This window comes from Strongylocentrotus purpuratus, unplaced genomic scaffold (genome assembly GCF_000002235.5).
Source record: "Strongylocentrotus purpuratus isolate Spur 01 unplaced genomic scaffold, Spur_5.0 spur5_scaffold_7, whole genome shotgun sequence".
Lineage (NCBI taxonomy): Eukaryota > Metazoa > Echinodermata > Echinoidea > Camarodonta > Strongylocentrotidae > Strongylocentrotus > Strongylocentrotus purpuratus.
Genome location: NW_022145613.1, coordinates 7,540,335 through 7,560,854, shown reverse-complemented (window position 1 = coordinate 7,560,854; position 20,520 = coordinate 7,540,335). Strand labels below are relative to the sequence as shown.

At 38.2% G+C, this 20,520-nt stretch overlaps 1 protein-coding gene across 1 annotated transcript; it reads right to left on the bottom strand.

Moving 5' to 3' along the window:
- Positions 1-997: 997 nt before the first annotated feature.
- On the bottom strand, positions 998-19,641 carry LOC580034 (serine/arginine repetitive matrix protein 1). The gene is made up of 6 exons (XM_780115.4): positions 19,278-19,641; positions 6,235-6,461; positions 5,576-5,702; positions 4,735-4,932; positions 3,556-3,723; positions 998-3,023 (listed from the first exon to the last, which is right to left on the bottom strand). Exons 2-6 carry the CDS (start codon positions 6,385-6,387, stop codon positions 1,396-1,398), a joined length of 2,274 nt encoding a protein of 757 aa, XP_785208.2. The 5' UTR covers positions 6,388-6,461; positions 19,278-19,641; the 3' UTR covers positions 998-1,395.
- Positions 19,642-20,520: the final 879 nt, after the last annotated feature.

The window sequence follows — 20,520 nt, the reverse complement described above, 5'->3', positions numbered from 1 at the left end:
ACCCCCCCCCCCCCCCCGCCTCCCGCTTATTCAGCGGCTGGCTGAGTCGTTGCGAAATTTTCGGCCCGATTTATAAATGTTAACCCCCCCCCCCCTTGAAAAAATCCTGCGTACGCGCCTGCTTCCAATTATATACGATGTGAATCTTGTTTGCCTATATTCAAGCCCATGAAATGTGTGTATCGGTAATTAATTCAAAACAACAGTTTCGATACTGCCTATATCCATCATTTGCGATTCCTCAAAGGTTTTTGCCACCAATGTTCTGACGTGTGGGAAGAATTGATATTCCCAAATTCTACGAAATCGAATTAAGTAATGAAACCTAATTGAATTTGTAATCACCGTATTAATTAAGCAAACCTCAACTCGATTCGATTCCGAAATTTTAATTTATAATCCACGATTAAAATTGTCTTAGGTATTTCTTTCACTTTGTAACTTACTGTTCTAAAGTAATTTTCCAGAAACTATTACTTCTCAGAGAATTATCAAAGGGGCTTTTGTATGTCAGTGTGTTGGAATGTAATTGTTTATAATTTAACATTTTTCAAATCTAAACGGGTGAAAATACGCAGTAGTGAAAACTCTGCCTATTATCAATCCAGATAAAAAGTAAACGTGACATCAAAGCCACACTGCACTACTTATAGCTACTTGCTCCCTCTATATAATAAACAATGCATAATCGGTGACCATTGATACCCCATGATCCTCTTTTTCATATGTTAATTGAGAGCTGATTTGATGAGATAACCAACTGTCCAGTGACGAGTGACCTTGCAGGTTAGTCTAATCCCTCCTGTTCACTAGTATTGATGGGCTTTAAAGGACAAAGTGAATTTATGATGTCTTACTCATTCATAGGAAAGTCTTACAGACAGAACAACTGATTCAAGCTTGACTAAACCCTTATACGTGTATAGTCAGGGTACCTTGGTTAATATGAACACGACCAGATCAAGATTAATTACACATTAATAGATATAACGACGGGTTGGAAGAATACAGCTGATCTATTTACTATGGCGGATCGGAAGTGATGGAAACACGAAATGACTGATGTGGACATTCACACAGCAAGCAAGCATGTAACGAAGCGTAGACGAACAGAGAACATCAAGCTGTGTCACCAGTTCGGTCATCAACAAAAGCAAAAACAGAGCAAATTAGAGATGATTAGTATATATATCACACATTTCAGTATTTTCTTCATTATAGGTGATCCAAAGTTCAGATCAAATATATTCATTACACTGCGAACAGTCAGCAGATCTTATTCAATAATAGTTGCATACAATGACGACGATAAGCTAGACAACTGGACGCGTACACATATTGAGTTGGTCCCTCATTACTTTTGCATGGCATGGTTGATTAATACGCCTAGATCGTTCAATACTTGGGCCTCCATCCAGTAATAAACGATTCGACCCTTTGCGCATCCCAGTTGTTGAGTTTAAAACTGTCTACTAACGCTTCCTTGTTGAGCTGTAACATCAATTGTCCATCTACAGAATTACTCTTGAAAGCGGGACTGTATTTCTCGAGGTTCATCAGTTTTAGGCACTGGCAGACTTGCGAGACAGACAGAGAGCTCAAGTCCTTGGGCACCCCGGCCAGCGAATCAAAATTGACAACGTCAGACTTTGGAGAGTTTCGGACCCCAGGAGAGTTTCGGACCCCGCCAGACTTTGGAGCTACAGGGGGAGTGTTAGAGTTCGTCTGTCTGGGGCTTGGTTTAGCAGCAGGAGGTGGTGGCGTTTTGATGGTATTCTGATCGAAGCCAGCGCCCTCTGCCGCCGAAAAGCGTTTAGCCAGACGAGCTTGCAGTTCGTTGCTTGGCTCGTCGTTGTTGTTTACCGACCTCGGGGACGAACTGTTGGTTCTCGGGAACTTTCCGAAGGTTGATGGCTTATTGGAAGGAACGAGTCCTTCCAGCCTGGATGCACGCCTCTCTGCTTTCGCTTTAAGCTCTTGTAGCATGTCGTCTCTGCCGTTCCCTGTGTTCATCTGAGGTTTACTGGCCGCAGTTTGATTGGCCTTGATCTGAGCCACGTCCCTGTATTGAGGTGGTTGTGGTGGTGGTATGAACCCGATGGGAGGTGGAGGCGGTGCACCCGGTATCACAGGTACAGGGGGTGGAGGTGGTGCTGCTGGTGCTGCTGGTGCTCCATTGGGGACGTTCTGTCTCGAAGGTATCGATGCTACAGGAGGTGGTGCTGGAGGATTGAAGCTTGATTTGCTTGCAGGGTAGTCAGTGTGGTCACCACCTCGCCCATTAGCCACATCATGATCAGCATCATAATCGGGATCGGGTAGTTTGCCAAGGAACTGGGTTCCACTTGCTGGTCTACTCCGGGGGTCATTACTGGAAGATGTAGAGTAACCCGAGTCAGCAAGGCTGTTCATGCTAGACCCTGAACCTCTGGGTGACGAATTTGCGTTTACCGGCCTTGGATAGTCAACCCTGACAGGGCTCTTAGCTCTTGCGTCCAGATGCCCAGGTGAGTGAGATGCACGCCTGCGTGATTGGGGAGAATGCTGCCTGTCACGCATGTATGCCATTGGGTTACGAACCGAATTGCCCGTCATCGTCTCTACAGGAGGCGGTGGAAAGCGATCACCGTCAGCTTTCTTTAAGATGGACCTTGGCAATGTGCCGTGTATCGATGTAACTTGAGCGGACAACGGTCTTCCAGGGGATTGCATCCTTGGTCTGTGAGCAATGAAAGACGAGCCACTCGGCGACTCCGACTGTACGTGACGCAGGGGTGGTCTTCCTGGCCTTTCACCGGCTTGGACTGATGCATTGTCGCGGTCCTTGTTTGTTGCTTTACCAGCCGAGGCTGCAGACAACGTCCTAGCACCGCTTGGTCCTGCTAGGACACTCCCTTGACCTTTGTTCTGTTTTAACCTTTCATTTTTGGTGGTGATGAAGAGCGTTCCCGAGGGGGTGATTTTTTCGTACTGTTCCTGCTGGTTTGCAGATTCCAGTCCTTTGTCTGTGAAGAATGTGATATCTGTAGGAAACAAGCAAAAGTTCACAATTAATTTGGTGGAAAAGCTACATGATAAAGTAATCATGACGATTTTTAACTACAACTTTTTTTTTACTTCTTACGCAACATACCACGGTATTTGTATCTGAGACAATCTAAGGTATTTTAAGTACAATATTTTTGGTATTGCTAGATAAACGTGATAAACATACATATCTAAACTTATCGCAACATGCTTATTTCTCTGATATGTCACAGAAATATTCTCTTAAAGAACAGTTGTTTATTTTTATTCAAGAATGAATGAATGTTGATGTTGCTTACCAAAATGCATTTACGCTTTCTTAGCAGTCAGGTAAAATAACCCCCACCACATTTCACTATAAAACTTAAGCCACCAAGATGCAGTCTACGGATCTGTCAGGCTGAATATATTTTGAAAGAAGGCCTACCTGATACCATTTGATTTCTATTTGTTGTTTTAGAGCTGCTTGTTTTAATAAATCGTTCAACTTTATTTAAAGGCAACAACAAAATATTGAGCGGGTCTTACGTGGATTGCCAGGATGGAGTTCAAAGACGACGTTCTTGGAGACAATTTTATCGAGCAGGGTTTGGTACCGTTCCCACCTCTCCCTGGAGCCTACTATAAACGACTCGGCCAGGACCACCGACACAGGCGAATGGAGAGGGATGTTGAGAATCATGGTGTCCAGATGGTCTACGAAAAGAAGAAAAATCAGTACCTCGATTATTTAAAAGAGCATTGAACTTCTTGTAAAAGAACGAAGCACGTACTCGTTTTTTTGTTTACATTATACCCTTGAAAGCAACAAAATGAGTCATCATGATCGCGATATTATGCTTGATAAAAACACGTCTTTTTTCAGATGCGATATTGGACACATTTTCTTTAGGAAAAGAACTGCAGAAAGCCTCGATAATCATTTTCAATATCATCGAATATTCAATGTTAATGTTTCACATCCAAATATCATTTGTATATGCAATCACTATCGTCACCACCACAAGCGTTTATCTTCTCGTATCCTCGTTCATTTCTATTGCGGTGCCTTCTCAGTGATATTGTCCAATCATTTGCGATTTATCAATTTGTTTACTTCATATACCATATCACATCATCATCACAATCATCATTACCACCATCATCACAATCATCATCACAATCATCATCACCATCATCATCACCATCATCATCACAATCATCATCATCATCTTCATCATCATCACAATCATCATCATCATCATCATCATCATCATCACAATCATCATCACCATCATCATCACAATCATCATCACCATCATCATCATTATCATCACCATCATCATCATCATCATCACCATCATCATCATCAAAATCATCATCATCATCATCATCATCATCATCATCATCACAATCATCATCATCATCATCATCATCATCACAATCATCATCACCATCATCATCACAATCATCATCACCATCATCATCACAATCATCATCACCATCATCATCACAATCATCATCACAATCATCATCACCACCATCATTAAAATCATCATCACAATCATCATCACCATCATCATCACAATCATCATCACCATCATCATCACCATCATCATCACAATCATCATCACAATCATCATCACCATCATCATCACAATCATCATCACCACCATTATCACCATCATCATCGCAATCATCATTTAAATGGCGCCGTCGAATTCTTACCGTTCTGGATGGCATTGCCTTGCAGATAACCAGTCTCGTACATTTTCTGCAGGGCGAGGGCGCCAAACTTCTCCTTGGTATTCGGGACATTGCTCTTGAGCTGCAGGTGAAAGGTCAAATCGTCTCCCGTGTGGAAATTCACCTTCTGTGGCAGTAACGATTTGTCGATTATCTCTCGCATGTACATGGGCTTCGAACCTAGGAACCAAAATGCAAGAATGTAGTCATGGTTCGAAAAGGGAAAGCCATGTGATTGATTCCTACTGCTATCTTGCTCTTACAATTATTGTTCTAGCAGGTTGTGTTGGCGAATGAAAACGACAACATGTAATGCTTAAACTGTGGGGGTGGAGGGGGTTGGAGGGGGCTGGTGGAGGGGGCTGGTGGAGGGGGCTGGTGGAAGGGGACTGGTGGAGGGGGGCTGGTAGGGAGGTCTGGGCCGTTGTCTAGCTGTCATTCATGGTTAATGTCCATAATATGATTCAATTCTAGCACACAACCTAAAACGCGGCTGTGGAAACAATGTTTTGTTTTACACTATCATAGACCTCTACTTTAATGATTATTTTTGTGTTGGAAATATGACCACAGAGACATAAAGATAAATCAAACGACTAGATGCTATTTAAAGTTCATTAAAATGTTGTATAATCTAAGAACAATTTAATATTTTAGTTTATCTGAAAGTTGCTAAGAGTGTGTTTTGATTAAGGATCTCCAAAAAAAATATTCTAATAATAGGTGATTTAAGGGCTCTTCTTCTCATCTTTAGATTTAAGCGACCATTCACTATTGCATGCAATACTAGTAACCGATTGAAAATGAAAGTCTAAGCTCTTACGTTTTCCACCCGACACGACTTCGAACCTTGCTTCAGCATATCGTAGAGGGATACTAAGCCATCGACCCTTCTTGTCTGTTGTCGCCAAAACTCTAGTCTGAGTGTGGATTTGATGTATACGAAGAATCTGAAACAAACAAACGGTAAAAGATTCAAATACAAATAGAATACTGATGTTTCTTTCAAAACTGTCTTTCCCCTAGATATGCAATGCTTGTTTCCCGTCAATATTTGCTTTCTCTATGTGTCTAAAGGTACAATATTGAATCCCTTAGTAAGGGTTTGCTTACATTACAGTGATTTTTATTCCAATGGTTTTTCCGGTGTTGCATGAGGTGCAAATTTCTCTTCTTTTTTTTAACTTATGTATATGCCAACACATGGCACTCTCCAGTTAATGTCTTTGGTTTATTTCAGATTTCAGAAGAGGGTGAAATTTGTAGAATCAAGTGATGACAAGAATGACGAGAAAGGAAAGATACAAATGTTGTCAAGAATAGGTGCAGAATAATGAAGACTTATTGGCCCGAATTCACAAAGGAGGTTTGTAGACAGACCTAGGTTTATGTGCGTCATATGACGCGTTTTGACGCGTTTCAGACCTCGGTTTGTCGACAAACTTCCCTTGTGAATTCGGGCCAATATCTTCAGGAACTCACCTGTTCCCGAGCTAACGTTTCGGTCTCATCGGAGGACTCGTACCCCTCCACCACTTTCATGATCTGAGGAAAGGTACATCTCTTCAAGGCCTCTCTCAGGGTGTACTGCTGACGGGACCATTGGATGTCCTTCACGTTCGCTTTGGTTGTCATGGTAATGATATATGTGGAAGACTAAAGAATGATATTCTACGCCGACTTTTATACCGCTACGTTTATCGTGGTTCCTGCAGAGAAACGGAAAGGAAAATAGAAATAATATTTGGTAACATTTTTATCAGAATTAAAGGTAATATTTCACTTATCAGGTAAAAGACAACATTAAACACAGTGTGACAGTGTGACATATTGAAGAGAGACAAACTGTGGTAACAAGTACACCGAATTGTAAATTCAGACACCTTCACAATATGACTGTGTTCACATCAATGTATTAATGTGTAACTATCTATATTTCACACCAGGCTATCTCAATTGATGTATTTACTTGCTGAATGCACCAAGGCAGATTTCAATACTTTCTTAGTGCGGACATAATGAAAAAACTGTTATCTCACTACAACCCGAAAATTAAATTAATTAATTTCAACTTCATACTTGAAGGTAATAACATGTAAGCATCAAACTTTTCACGCCTTGAGAAAATTTGCTCATCGTCAGAAATTTGTCACGATTGATGGGACACTTAGGCAAATGTGGCAACCAAATAAAATAAATGTGAAAATGGTTAGAAAAGTAGTCATTGTAAGATGTGGAGCCGAATAATACGAAGCAAAAACATTTTTGTTTTGTTACAGTTAATGTGATTTGCCTGAAGATACAGCATGTAGGAAGGATGCCAAGTTTTATAGTTGCATTTTTTAGAATCAGAATATCAACAAATCACTTCGTTTAAAAGCATTTACATGTAACCAATAAAGCAGTGACACTAATTTTCTAGAAAGACCAGAAGCACATGTATTTGATTGTGTGGTCCATTAGTTTAAAATTGATTATTCTGTCAAACCTAAGTACCCCCAATGTATGAAATGCACACATTGTCCACTTTCCCACGGCAGTGGATAGCAGGTAATTTAAGTCAAAAGTCATTTCCAAAACCGATACAATATTTGTTTGATCTCGAGATGTGTAAACTGAATTTTTGAGAGCCGTGTTGACTTTGCTCTCGCCTTTCACCAGCCGGAATTTGACCTGAAAAAGAATAGCAGATGTTACCTTGAATCGTGCTCCTAGATTTGCAACTCGATTCTACCACACATGAGTACGTGCACATCATTTCCAGTATACACCTTAGTATATACACACAGTCACATAACCCACACCCACATGGGTAGGATCACCTAACCCACAAGCAAAAGGGAATTTATAGAATGCAAAGCGTACGAATATTAATTAACACCGAAATAAATCAAATAGACACACCTATGCCTTTGATAAGTAAGTTGTTATGAAATCAATACACAATTAATTAAATTTTAGAAGGTAGTAGACCCACCCTATATTCTGTAATACATCTCAAAACTCAAAACAACATATTAGGACACGTCATTATTTGTTCTTAGAGTGTAATAGATGTCTACAAAACAGTTCACGATCAAAGTACTTCACTTCGATCCCTTTTATATTGATAATACTTCATAACCCAACTTGAAACCGTTCTCTCAAAGGAAAACTTATTTTCTGTTTAAAGTTTGGTTTATTTTCAGCAATGTCTCTGTCCGTTGTTAGAAGATAGTGGATGAACGAGAATATATTGTCACTTTGTATAGATAGCAAGCTGAAATTCAGCTGCTTAATTGTCGAATGTTATCACACACCGTGACACAGTGATTACACATCCAGGATAACTGTTGGGTCACGCCCCGTCACGCCCTAGTAACGTCAAGTTCCTGTGCTTTGTATGCTTTTGGGGTTTTGCTGTGGATTTTTAGGTCCGACTGTTTTCCCCGAGTTACATGTACCTCAATATCCAATTGCCATTCAACTGATTATGACGGTTTCAATTTCCAATGTAGCACTATCTGTATGCTATGAAGCTGGTCATAAATGTCAAACGCCTAGAAATAATAAATAATAATGATGATTTATAGGTTTCCACATCGTTAAGTACAAGAGAAAGAGTGAAGTGGGTTAGTTTGAAAGGGAACTGTCATAGAAGGGCATTATTTCATATCTGCATAAGACTGGATATCGCCCGAATGAAAGTGAAATTAAAAACCACAAAATTGAATCTGTTATAAAGTTTTATTTTGGGGTGTTCAAGGGCTATACGCACACAGGTATCATGCTTACAATGTTGAACAATCTGTACGTATAGACCTACATTGTAAATTGTTAGCATGGTGTTTAAAGCCAAAGCAACCACTGAGTAATAAACTTGGGTGTCTGCGTGTCCTAGAATCCAGCTTTCTTTAAACATCCGCCATATTTGAGCCGATTCGACAGTTTACTGTATAATGAGGTCGCATCACAACAGTGAAATTCTAATTTCGCCTACTCTTCTGTGGTACACGCCCGCGAGGCAAATAAACGCCATTGTAGGCTCGGAAAATTCCAGTTGATCATGTCAACATGGGGGTGAATAAAGCTCGACATTGGTGCATTCACTGCATTCATTGACCCGGCAGGCATGAAGATCAATCTTGTCAGACGAAAGTTTACACTCTGTCGCGCTCTCCACCACTGCAATTCTGCACCAAAGTCCCTGCAATCCTATATATTACATAGAAGTGTGCAGGCACGCAGAGGGTGTAATCCAAGCTTGATGTGAACGTTTCGTTACTACAGGGTAAAGGAATTTGGATAAAAGGTTCCAAGGAAATCAGAGGTGTACACTTGGGGCTGGAAAGCCCAAGAAATGAAGCTCACATTTCTTCTCGGCTCTTAAAAAAGAAAGTAATCCCTTCATGAAAGGGGGCATAGAAAATAACCAGGAACATGTCGTACTTTTTGGCTTCGGGTCAGACCAGGGCTTCCCAGGCCTTCTCGAAGTCTAGGTCTACATGTAGTCTGAAACGATAATTTACATGTTATGCCATATATGAGTCATAAAACTGACTGTAAAATAATGTATAGATGTATTTACCAATGCAAAATAATGATAATAATAATACTAACAATGATTTGACGACGAGAATAAACATAAACCTGTTTATACTGATGCCAAATAAGTACGACAAGATAGTTCATGTTCTTGAGAGACAAACATTGTCAAAATTGATGTACATTGTATAACAGCGACACTGAATCAATTTTTTAAATTCTGAACAGACTGGAAATTACCATACATTATAAAAACTAAAATATTTTTGAAAATATGAACATTTAGCACTGATTGCGACAAGTACAAGTGAACATGTCACTCTCTTTTTAAGGAGAAACATCATTTAGGCATAATGTATTATAAACATATCAAGAAACAGTACATAAAATCTATAAAATAGTATTTGTTTCTATGAAATGATAAACGGTGTGTACGTGACAGGATTCATATTTGATCATTATACATGTACATTATATATCAAATATTATAAGGAGGTGTTGTAGTCAACTTCTTATTTACGGGCAAATTTCAAATAAAACCAATGTATTTGCGTAGAGTTCCGGAGCATGGGTTCATTATGACGTGTTACTTTATCATTACAAAAGAGTTTCTGAGAGATTACATGTACAAATGTAGGCTTCAATTTGGATTTACAATGCAATCCTCTATGAAACCTTTACTACCAAAGTTTTGTGTGCATGAGAAAACTCATTGAGGATCTCCCTGTATAAAATCATGCAATACTCTTTATAATACCAGATATACAGTCATCTTAATGCGTGGTAAAACATAATTGTGGAATCAGATTATATTGTGTATTGATCATTTAACTTTCCCTTTCTTCCTATCTTTCTTTCGTTCTTTTTCAGTCCCTCTTACTCAACCCTCCTTTATATTTATCTTGATTGCTTTCTCTCTCCCTCTCTCTCTCTCTCTCTCTCTGTCTCTAAATAGTCTTGTTTCCTCCTTTTATTCCCGATGTTAACTCTTTCATTGTTTCTGTCACTGTTCATCAGCCTCTCTGTTTCTGTCTCTGTTGCTCTCTCTCTCTCTCTTTCGCCTCTAAAATAACGATCATTTCCTCCTCCTAATCCCAATTTTAACATCTGTTTTAAACTCTTTTTATCATTCATTCTGTATACCAACCCGTTCATTGCCACCTTCCTTTATGCTCTTTGCCTTCTCCTTATTCCAACCCTTCTTTCAATTCCCCTTTTCAAGCGGGGGGGGGGGGGGGGAGGGCTTTTCGAAATATTTACTTTATCTCTAAATTCATCAAACATAATCAGCTACCTTGGTTATAATCCCTTCTGAAACGAAATCATAATGCCAATAAATCTTAATCCCACTTTTGAAATCTGTTTTGGACTCTTTTTATCATTCATTCTGTACCCACCCGTTCATTGCCACCTTCCTTTCCTTCTCCTTATTCCAACCCTTCTTTCAATTTCCCTTTCCAAGTGGAGTGGGGAGGGGGCTTATTCAACATATTTATTTTATCTCTAAATTCATCAAACATATGATATCATCTACTTGGGTTATAATCCCTCCTGTAACGGAATCATAATGGCAGCAAAAATTTGTTCTAGCTCGGAGCAGAAACGGTGTGAAAGGACACGCTCTGTAATCCTATTATATTCCACCCTACAAAATCCTACGCCCCGGGTAAGGTTTTACTATCTTGAAAGGCACTTTTTGTTACTCACCAATCTCTTAAAATATTAGTTTATCATATTGTGATTGGTTTACCTGTATGTTTTAGACTGACCCTGTACAGCTTGAACTTTAAAAGTTTGGGATATTTCTGTTTTCATGAAATGGATTCAGAACTGGAAAGGCAGGCCCTTTAAGATCTTTCTACCTACACCTGTATATAGTCATGAACAATGAAGCCCTTTGACAGGACATTTTGGATTCGTTTGTGTTTTATACTTGTTATTTTTTCTTTTAATTTATATGTTATTGTCATTGTGATTGTTCTTTTTATTCAAATGTTATAATAAAAATGAATTTAATTTAAAATAAATAAATCTGTATATGTGTCTCAAGGATTCAAGTATGCGCTCCTACAAAATGAATATAATACGAAATAAGTAATGAAATATCTATTTACTTCATATATAGCTGGATAACTCACAATTTTAGCTAGCAGGTTATAATGTATACTATATGGAATAGGTCTGTCAAGTGCACGTGTATTATAATTTGTATGTCATTTCCTAAATAATATCAACTCATTCAAATCTTTTTCTTTCGATTATTACGTGGTTAGTAAATTGACAACAAAGCCTTCTTTGTATATATACCACACCTTGGAATTTACCGTGGTTACATGCTTTTTGTTCTTCTTTTGGTAACAATAGAAAATACATCCCACTGAGTAAACTGTGACCATTTAGTGTGTTTGCCATGCATGCTTCAATACATCGCTAAACAACAACTCATTATGCAGAGTTACCCTTTCAGAATATGTCGTTTAGCCTTATCCTTCAAGTTCAGAAAAGGGCATTAATTTCTGAACATTAATTTCAAAGGATCCAAAATCTGTCAACACCTTTGAATAAGAATGCCACATTGATCGTCCACTCAAAACCTTCCTCGTTCTCAAAGTGAAACGATCCCATACATTTAGGTTCCTAAAAGAAACACAAATGGTTCGATATGATTATAACAATTACCAACTTATCTGCGTTGACTTTGATTCACATGTATGCTACAATAGATATAAAAACTACTAATTTAGGATGTAGTAACTTTGTCAAAGTTGATGCAAGATTTTTTTAAACAGTGGGTATATATTTAAGCAACTTTGAAGAAGAAAATAAACCGGCACGAATCGCATAGAAAAAACAAATCATAGCATGAAAAAGGACCGGCGAGATAGATTCAAGTTGTAAACAATCGCTCGATATTTATCGATCGATATCAGACAAGAATGCATCTAGTCTCTCTATATTATCCGCTCTTAAAAGGCTGCAAATCGACTACTTCAGTTTACTATAGCGAGGAATCTTCAGTTTAGTGGTATATTGCAAAAGTAAGGGTAGTCAGTATTACTGGGTAAAACTGAGAATGTGCTGTGAATTTGTTAGGAATTGACTGATATTAAATTGACTTGAGCTATTTTAATGTTCGCAGACATTACATTGCTTCCATTATTAGCTTGAAGTTATTTTAAAATGTTTAAACTCTCAAAGTATTTCATTCTTAGAACATTTACATGTATATCAACAACCAGGCAACTGATGGATGTATAGTTTTGTACATGTACTTTGTTATGGTTTATCATCTGAAAGTAAAGTTTTTGTTATAGATGTATGTACATGTACGTGTAGTAAGCTACTTCAAGATATTTTATTAGTTGGATTAATAGGTTTGCTATTAAAATCTTGTTAAAAGAAATGAACTACATGTACCCACATAATCCATTGATTACCGGACAAAGCAACAGTTAATACATTCCATCCGCAGGGGTGCTACATGTATGATAACATCATGGGTCCTGTGAAGAATCTTTAGTACTCAGGAGAAAATGTGATACACTGGGCTATATTAAAGCTGCGTGTCTTTTTTGTTTACGGTTATTGCTAATTCCGCTGTTTAATAAACATACAATAACAAATTTTCGCTCACCTTATAGAGAATGGGTACGCAATAAAAGAGTCCCTCAAATAGAGTGAGAAAACATTCTACATGACTGTTTGTCTTTTACTCAAAGCACATTAGACCTACCTGCATTGTACCAGGTACCTAGGCTTGGAATGTTGACACATTAGGCCCAGAGCTTTTCCATAGATTAAGGACAGGCCTTGGTCCTAAACAAACGCTCATAGCCTCACATTAATGTGATTGGATTGCGGTCCGGATTGAGGTATATAGATCTGTGGTTTTGGACCGACTCGCCGCTTGTAAATTGCGACGCTTGCAAACGATGGCGGCAAAATGACCATTATTTCCTTTCCATTGAGACGGTAATGAGCAGAATCAGTTATGTCTTTCTCTTTCATGCTGACCATTTTCTTTTCAGGTATTGATCATTAGGGTATTGATGAGCCCTAGGGCAGGGTTTTCTTTCCCTCAATAGAAGAAGACATGAAAAAGATGTACTGACTCGAAATGCTGTCATGAATGAATAGTGTACCCAAAGCATAGAATAAAAAAAGTGAAGTTTATCTAACTGAAATGTACAATGTACGCCGAAAAATGGCGCCCTTTTTTGTCAGACTGTTATCAGACAATTACCATGTCCATGTACAGTACACGGACATGTACAAGCTTATGTTTGTGGGAGACATATACAAAACAGGCACGAATGCATATATCTACAAATTTGCATCATTCTGTCAATAAGTCTTGTGAACTTTCATAGGTCTCTTCGAACAAATTTGTTTTTCAGTTTAACAAAGAGGCGCCTCCGTGGTTAATGTACATGTATTACCACCCCCTATATGTACATGTACATCTTATTCTCTCTCCCTTTCTCACTCTCTAAGTATTATATGGTCTAAATCTATTATCTCCTCTTTCTTCACGGCAGGGGTAATATACATGTAAAGTTATGTAGGCCAATGGAAGGAAAAGACAATTGTATATATATATATATACTTGAAGTATTGTATCAAGCCATATTATGTTCATGAAAATGTATGATGAAAAAAAAAAGATGCAGAAACCAATAAATCAAACCAATAAATATATTCATATCCTTCCTTCTTGCAGAGTGGCGTTTTATTGTCAATGAAAACAGGTTATCACAAAAACAAGATCTCGGTGAAGGGGAATTAGATGTACATGTAGCCTCCTAAAAAAAATAGGCTATGCCACATCAACATTTAAAGAGATTTCTGTGATAAGACTTCAACATGTCATTTCAACCAAGAGGCATTAATAATAATGATGATAATAATGATAATAAAAATAGCAATAGTCACATTTGTATGGGGGTTAGTCATAAATTTCCGAGTGCTTTACATTGTAATTATTACATTGTGTTACCCCAGTCATTGGATTTTATGATCTTATTGATCTGGGGTTACCCTCAAAGTCGAATGAGACATCGGTACACCTGAGGTATTTCATTGTCTTCAAGATGTCACCAACAGAGGTGATTTTTGTTAACGTCCCTACGAGTGGTCCTTCAGGGCTTCGATGATTACCTATTATGCTTGTCCTTAAGGCAATTCCTTAGTGTATCTTACCGATTGTTTTCGAGTGAGGTAGCATGATGAACCTTTTATTTCAATCTTCTTATCTACAGTACTGTACATACATGTACTTCTATTGTGAATACATTGTAGGTGTATTCATGTCATGTACATGTACCTGTATACAGAATAAAGATTGTCTGATGTCTAAAATTTAATTCAATTACTACAATCTAGGAATTCGCGATTATCATGAGAAATTACTGAAATATATAAAATTGTAGGATGAATCGTGTGAAATTCTTTGTGGATGAAGTACACGTGCATAATGGATACATCTATCAACAAAAGTCATATATGAAAATAGCATTAATGATGGAGTAATGTAATTCACTTTGCTTCTCTGCATGTGATTCATTTCTTAAAGGCATCGTTTAACAATGTTAAATCTGATGCACGGCCCTACGTGTTATCAGTGTCTGTAATACAGTGTAATATTGAAGCTCTAGAAAAATTGCGCTTCAAAATGATCAAGAAGTGCCTCAAAAAAGTAAAAAAAATTGAGTGACCGCTTTTACCATACTCGTTTTCGCCAGTAGACCGTAGTGTTATGAAAACCGTTAGGAAAACGCAAAATTTGGTTTCGATTTCCAATCATAAATATATTGATAATCAGAAAGGCGATCGGCTTGTAAAATTCTTTGGGTTCCTGACTTAGTTCCTGGTTTATAATTATCATTGCAGCATGAGCTAAATCCAGGATTTTGTTTCAGAATCTAAGACAAAGTTACCGGATCCCTTTAACCTTTTTCAATTGATTAACATACACGCGATTTCAGCCACTTTAATAACATAGGCCTACACCACATCAGAATGAGAGGAGCAAATGTACATGAATGTTAATGGGACGCTTTTAGGTGACGAAAGTATAGATTTCTCTCAGAACTCATCAAAGAATACAAAGTATAACTTGGCATTTACGTCTAGAATGAAACGAACAGAATAATTCCCTCTTTGTTTTTTTTTCTAAAAAGAAAACAATTTTCCATCAAGACCCATACAATATTAACCCAGTTTTCCATGAAATAACAAGCTATCATCATCGGAAAGCATCGCATCGAGAAGCTATCCACGTCTTTAACCTTTCCCAAACGGGGCGTCAATTAATTAAGTAGCCATAAAACACCCCCAGAGGGGTGCGCTCTTAGCACCCTCCGAAGGATTGGAGGAATCTTGTTAACGCCAGTGTGGCGGGAAGGATATTGCCCAGTCATCGGGGGTATGTTATTAAAGACATATTCCATTACCGTCAAAGAATGATGACGAATGTGATGATGATGGAAGTGCACTGGTAGAAAAGGGAATACGTGTGTGGAATGTTCCAAGAGCTTTTGCAAATTTGTAGTAATTATATTTTCTGTGGTATCAGTGTATACCGCGTCATCGGGGTGTTTCTAAATGCTTTATACATTACCGTCAAATTCAGATATTGGTGATGAGGATGATGATGATGATGATGATGATGATGATGATGATGATGATGATGAGGCTAGTGATGATGATGATGATGATGATGATGAGGCTAGTGATGATGATGATGGTGATGATGGTGTTCAAAGTTATGATGATGGGGATGATGATGGGGATGATGAAATATAATGATGATGGTGGCGATGATTTTGATGAGAATGCTGATGTTGACGATGATGATTATTTTGATGTTGAATCTAATGATGGTGGTGATGATGATAGTGATGGTAATGCAAAGGCACTGATAGAGAATGTGCATACCTGATCTGGATAGACAAATTCTGCTCATGATTCTTTAGGCCTCTTTTACCCAACCAGTTTCATGAATCATCGGTTTACCTCCTGGATTTCAGGGTACTTCTTATGAGAATTTAGTAAGAAAATACTGAAGATTCTTAGAAAAGCGATACATTTAGTTCTTTTAACCTGACTTTGCACCATTCATCATGTAGCTCGTTGTTTCATTTTCTTTTTCTTCACGCAGTATTAGGAGAATGACAGCAGAATGATGAAGCGGAAACAAATAAGGTAGACAATGAGAACAGATGCATCAGTCACAAGATGTTATAGCAGAGCGGGTATAACAGTTATGTCTAGTAAAAGACATACCACTTTAAGCATGGTGACTGCCTCTACTATATTTGCACTTTGTGTACATGCATGACAATAGCAAAGTCATCTTCCGAGTTTTCCATACAAGCAGAAAGATAAATAAGCTTCTTTTCTATATTTTTCATTTGAAGGTCACGAATAGAATAGAACAAGATGGCGGACTTTGCTCAGTTTCTATTCCTATTCATTCGACATTGTATATACCAATCTTTTCGAAAACACTGACAATACATGTACAATGTCTGCTGTACAATCATTATGAATATATACATGTACATGTACACGCAATTACGATGACATGCGAAAGCAGTAGATAATTTGGGATAGAATCCGAAACACAGATCGTTGGTAGCAATAAAAGAGATGAATGGATCGACTGAGGTAAAACGAAAATTTTGTTTTCTGGAGATAAAGGGACAGATTTCTGAATTGGAGATCTCTAAATGGGATTAATGGGAGTAAAGCAGTTTTCACTGTTTGAATGAACATTATACCAATAAATGAATGAAATGAAAAGAGTTTTGAAAGTGGTTAAAAAGATTTACATATGAGCATTTTCTCATGAAACACTAAAGAAATATGATGGCGAAAATTGACCATGTTCTTGAAAATGCAAGGTTATTAAGAGCAGCTCAGTCAATAAAATTACGAAATTGTGATTCTCTGTACATATAAACTTAATTTGTCTGTAGCTTCAAGGGAAAAGGTGATGGGAAAGGGTGATCGCAAAGCGAGAGTATGAGGATTATGGTTAGTTATTTAATGGATATGTGATTGATCATATTGCGCCATTAGCAAGCCTCGGAATGACAGGTCGCGATTATATACTTGAAATTAAATCAAAAGTTGCTGTCAAAATTAATGGCTAGTAAAGGGTAATTAACATAAGTGAGACAATTTTATTTTCATACACTATATTGCCCATAAAGTTGGGGTGACAGTGTCTTACCACTCCCGATGGTGAGGAAGTGATTTATTCTTGAAAGACAAAGCTTATATTTTCTCAGATCTATATGGTTCTGGGAAGATACGATCTTTGTATATTTTTAAAAGATCATATTGTTACAATCAGATCCTGAAAATAGGGAAGATATATACTTTATGGGGAACAGGTGTATAATCCCGTTTCGCTGAGCTGTCTATCCATGTGAAGGGCATTATTGGCTGAGGGGTTGTGAGGTACATGTAGAAGGGGAGTGAGGTAGAAGGGTTGCATCAGTTTAATTGGATGGATGATTTGCGAGAGAACAAGGCGATGGAGTGGATTTACGATGTACCTAACTATCGTTCTCTTTCCATGCATCTTTTCCCCATTTCCCCTTCTTTCTGCCCCCCCCCCCCCCTGCCACTCGATTGAGGGACACGTACATGTATCTCTGCGACCCCGAACTTTGACACTGAACAATTATGATAACGAATTAAACTCACATTAAATCGAAGTCAATATCAAAGCTAAAGGCACAAGGCAGGAGGCTGAGATAATTTAATATTAAGGGTTTTGGAGGTTGGGGCCAATAAAGAAATGGTAAATATTATGGCGGTGACTGTAAGGTCTTTGTTTAAAATGATGCTGATTGTATTAGAAGCTTAAGGCCAATAATGAAACCTGAATTAAAAAAAAGGTAAAGCTTTAGAATACTTCATTTAACATATCGGTATGCCTGTATGACAACGACTAAAATATTTTACGAAACCTGAAAACAGCGGCATCACATAAATGTAATGAAACCTGTATATAACCCCAGGACAATTACCCCGGCCAATTACCAGCGGGCCAATTACCCCTAAAAAGTATTCCGTTTGATAATCATCCCCCCACCTCATCGAGGGCAATTGTCCTGAGGTCAATAATTACACCTACATGTACCCCCTGGGAAAAAAATCTGCTTTGAATAAAAACCAACTTATTAACAGGGTTGACTTCCCCTTTAATGAACAGGGATAATTTTCGGGGGTGGTAATTAGCCTCGGGATGGATGACCTTGTCATGGGAGGGGAGGTAATTGTCCTGGGGGTAATATACCTAGGGTTATCGTCCTTGGGGTAGTTTTCCGGGGGTAGTTATCCGGGGGTGATTATCCAAGGGGTAATTGTCCTGATACGGATTATGTTCTGTCTTCAATATTTTTCTTTTATCATTTTATATCTGCAAACATTCTCTTAAAGTTTTTTTTAAAAAGGACACCATAGACATGTTGCAATTACAGATGCCCATAAAAGAGGTTTTGACAAATTAAACCCACATTATGTAACAGTTATATACGAGTGACAGTTAAGAATGTTAGATTGTATGATTTATGCCTATGACTCTATGCGTATGGTGGATACATGTATATGTAAAGTTAACCTGCTATATACATCCAAATTGCGAATTGCATTCCTACTATATACATTTTGAAGTTTTCCCACTTTGTAACTGTTTCCTCGTCGTAGACGTAATAACAATTAGCGAGATTATACCGAGAGTTGTGAACATTATAACTCAAGGAAGTTGATCGATGTTTCAGCATTTCGTAACCGTTATTGCTCTGATATGTAGGCACTATATTTCTTTGTACCAGTCCCGTGGCATAATGAACAGACATTAATCATAATTTCAATAACCTGTGAGAAGAAAAAAATCTCATCAAACCCCGATTATTATTCTACGTCAGCCGTAGACAGCTGAATAAGTAGTCACATGATAAAAATGGCCTGTACCTGCCTGTACCTACCTGTACGAAGTGAATGAAAACAGTCTGGTTCTACCGCTCATGTAGTATCCAAATTAACTCCATCCTTCATCAGAAAGTACCAGCTAGCAACAGATTCCAAACAATGAAACAAAACTTCAATCAACACAAAAAGTTGGAGAGTTTTTTCCATAAATATCAGCCATCTAAAAATAAATCAGAGTTACTTTGCTGATCCGCCGTACGCCACAGGAATGTAAGTTTGGTTCAGTAGAGCAATACAGTTTAGCACGCATGCAATATGTTCCTATTTGTCCTTATCCGTATTCGTCCCTCTCTCTCCCTCTCTCTCCTTTTCTCTCTTCTTCGCTGCCATTAGATGTGTGTTTTGCACTGAACGGGGGCCTCAACTTGTGTTCGCTCAGCTGAAAAGCTTTGAGTCACTTCATTTTCTTTCTCCCTCTCTCCTATTCTTCTGGTTGCTCGATCGCTAACCCCCGAAAAAGAAGAATAGAGAAGGTGGGAGTGCTATTCAGGAGCCCACTTCGATCCTATTGTGATGCAAATCAAATTTTCAATGGGATTCCGTGAGGAAGAGAATAAAGGGTTTGATCAACGTTTAGCGCACTGCCCTCAAAATGCCAAGAGCGAGTTTGGTGTGCAAGTTCGTCTGGGCGCCGAAAATATCACATACATTGCACAAAACCAATGAGCTCCTGTATCAGACATGACATTAAAAACATGTGCTTGTGTGTGTGTTGTTTGAAACAGTTTTAAACAAAATTAAGAGTCATAAAGCATATGTCAGTCCCGTTGAGCTCGTCATGAGGTGTGGAATAATGAAAACCATAGATGTTTGATTTTGGCTAGTGAACAATTGCCCATTTGCGACTTTGCGGAAATCGTTTTGAATAGGCCATTTTCGTAATGTAATCAAATTTGATGCATTAATCTTTTTCAAGTGCCTTGTTGCAAATTATGTCACTCACATGTTACGAATAATCGTTTTTCGATAGTGAGAGTGACAATTGCATGCATGATGTGTTGTTGTAAGATAGGACACGCCATGTTTGTCCTACCTAGCAACGATAATGATGTGTGCAATTCGCCTTCTGCCTATTGTAATACATTTTTTATAACCGGTAAATGGCAGAAATTATAACATGGCACCTAACACAAATTTATGCATTGAATTTGAATCCATGACGAAAGGAGCTATTTCTTTGTTTTTTAGTCCACGCTTGAATTGATGACTATAGTTCTGAAAGTCGTTGACGGTACTCTT

Bases quoted from the DNA above. Each gene is read 5' to 3' on its own strand.
- LOC580034 (XM_780115.4), bottom strand. From the start codon at position 6,387: ATGACAACCAAAGCGAACGTGAAGGACATCCAATGGTCCCGTCAGCAG. The intron at 4,933-5,575 runs GTAAGAGCTTAG...TTTGGTTCCTAG, and splicing joins AGTCGTGTCGGGTGGAAAAC to GTTCGAAGCCCATGTACATG. The intron at 3,724-4,734 runs GTAAGAATTCGA...TTCTTTTCGTAG, and splicing joins AGGCAATGCCATCCAGAACG to ACCATCTGGACACCATGATT.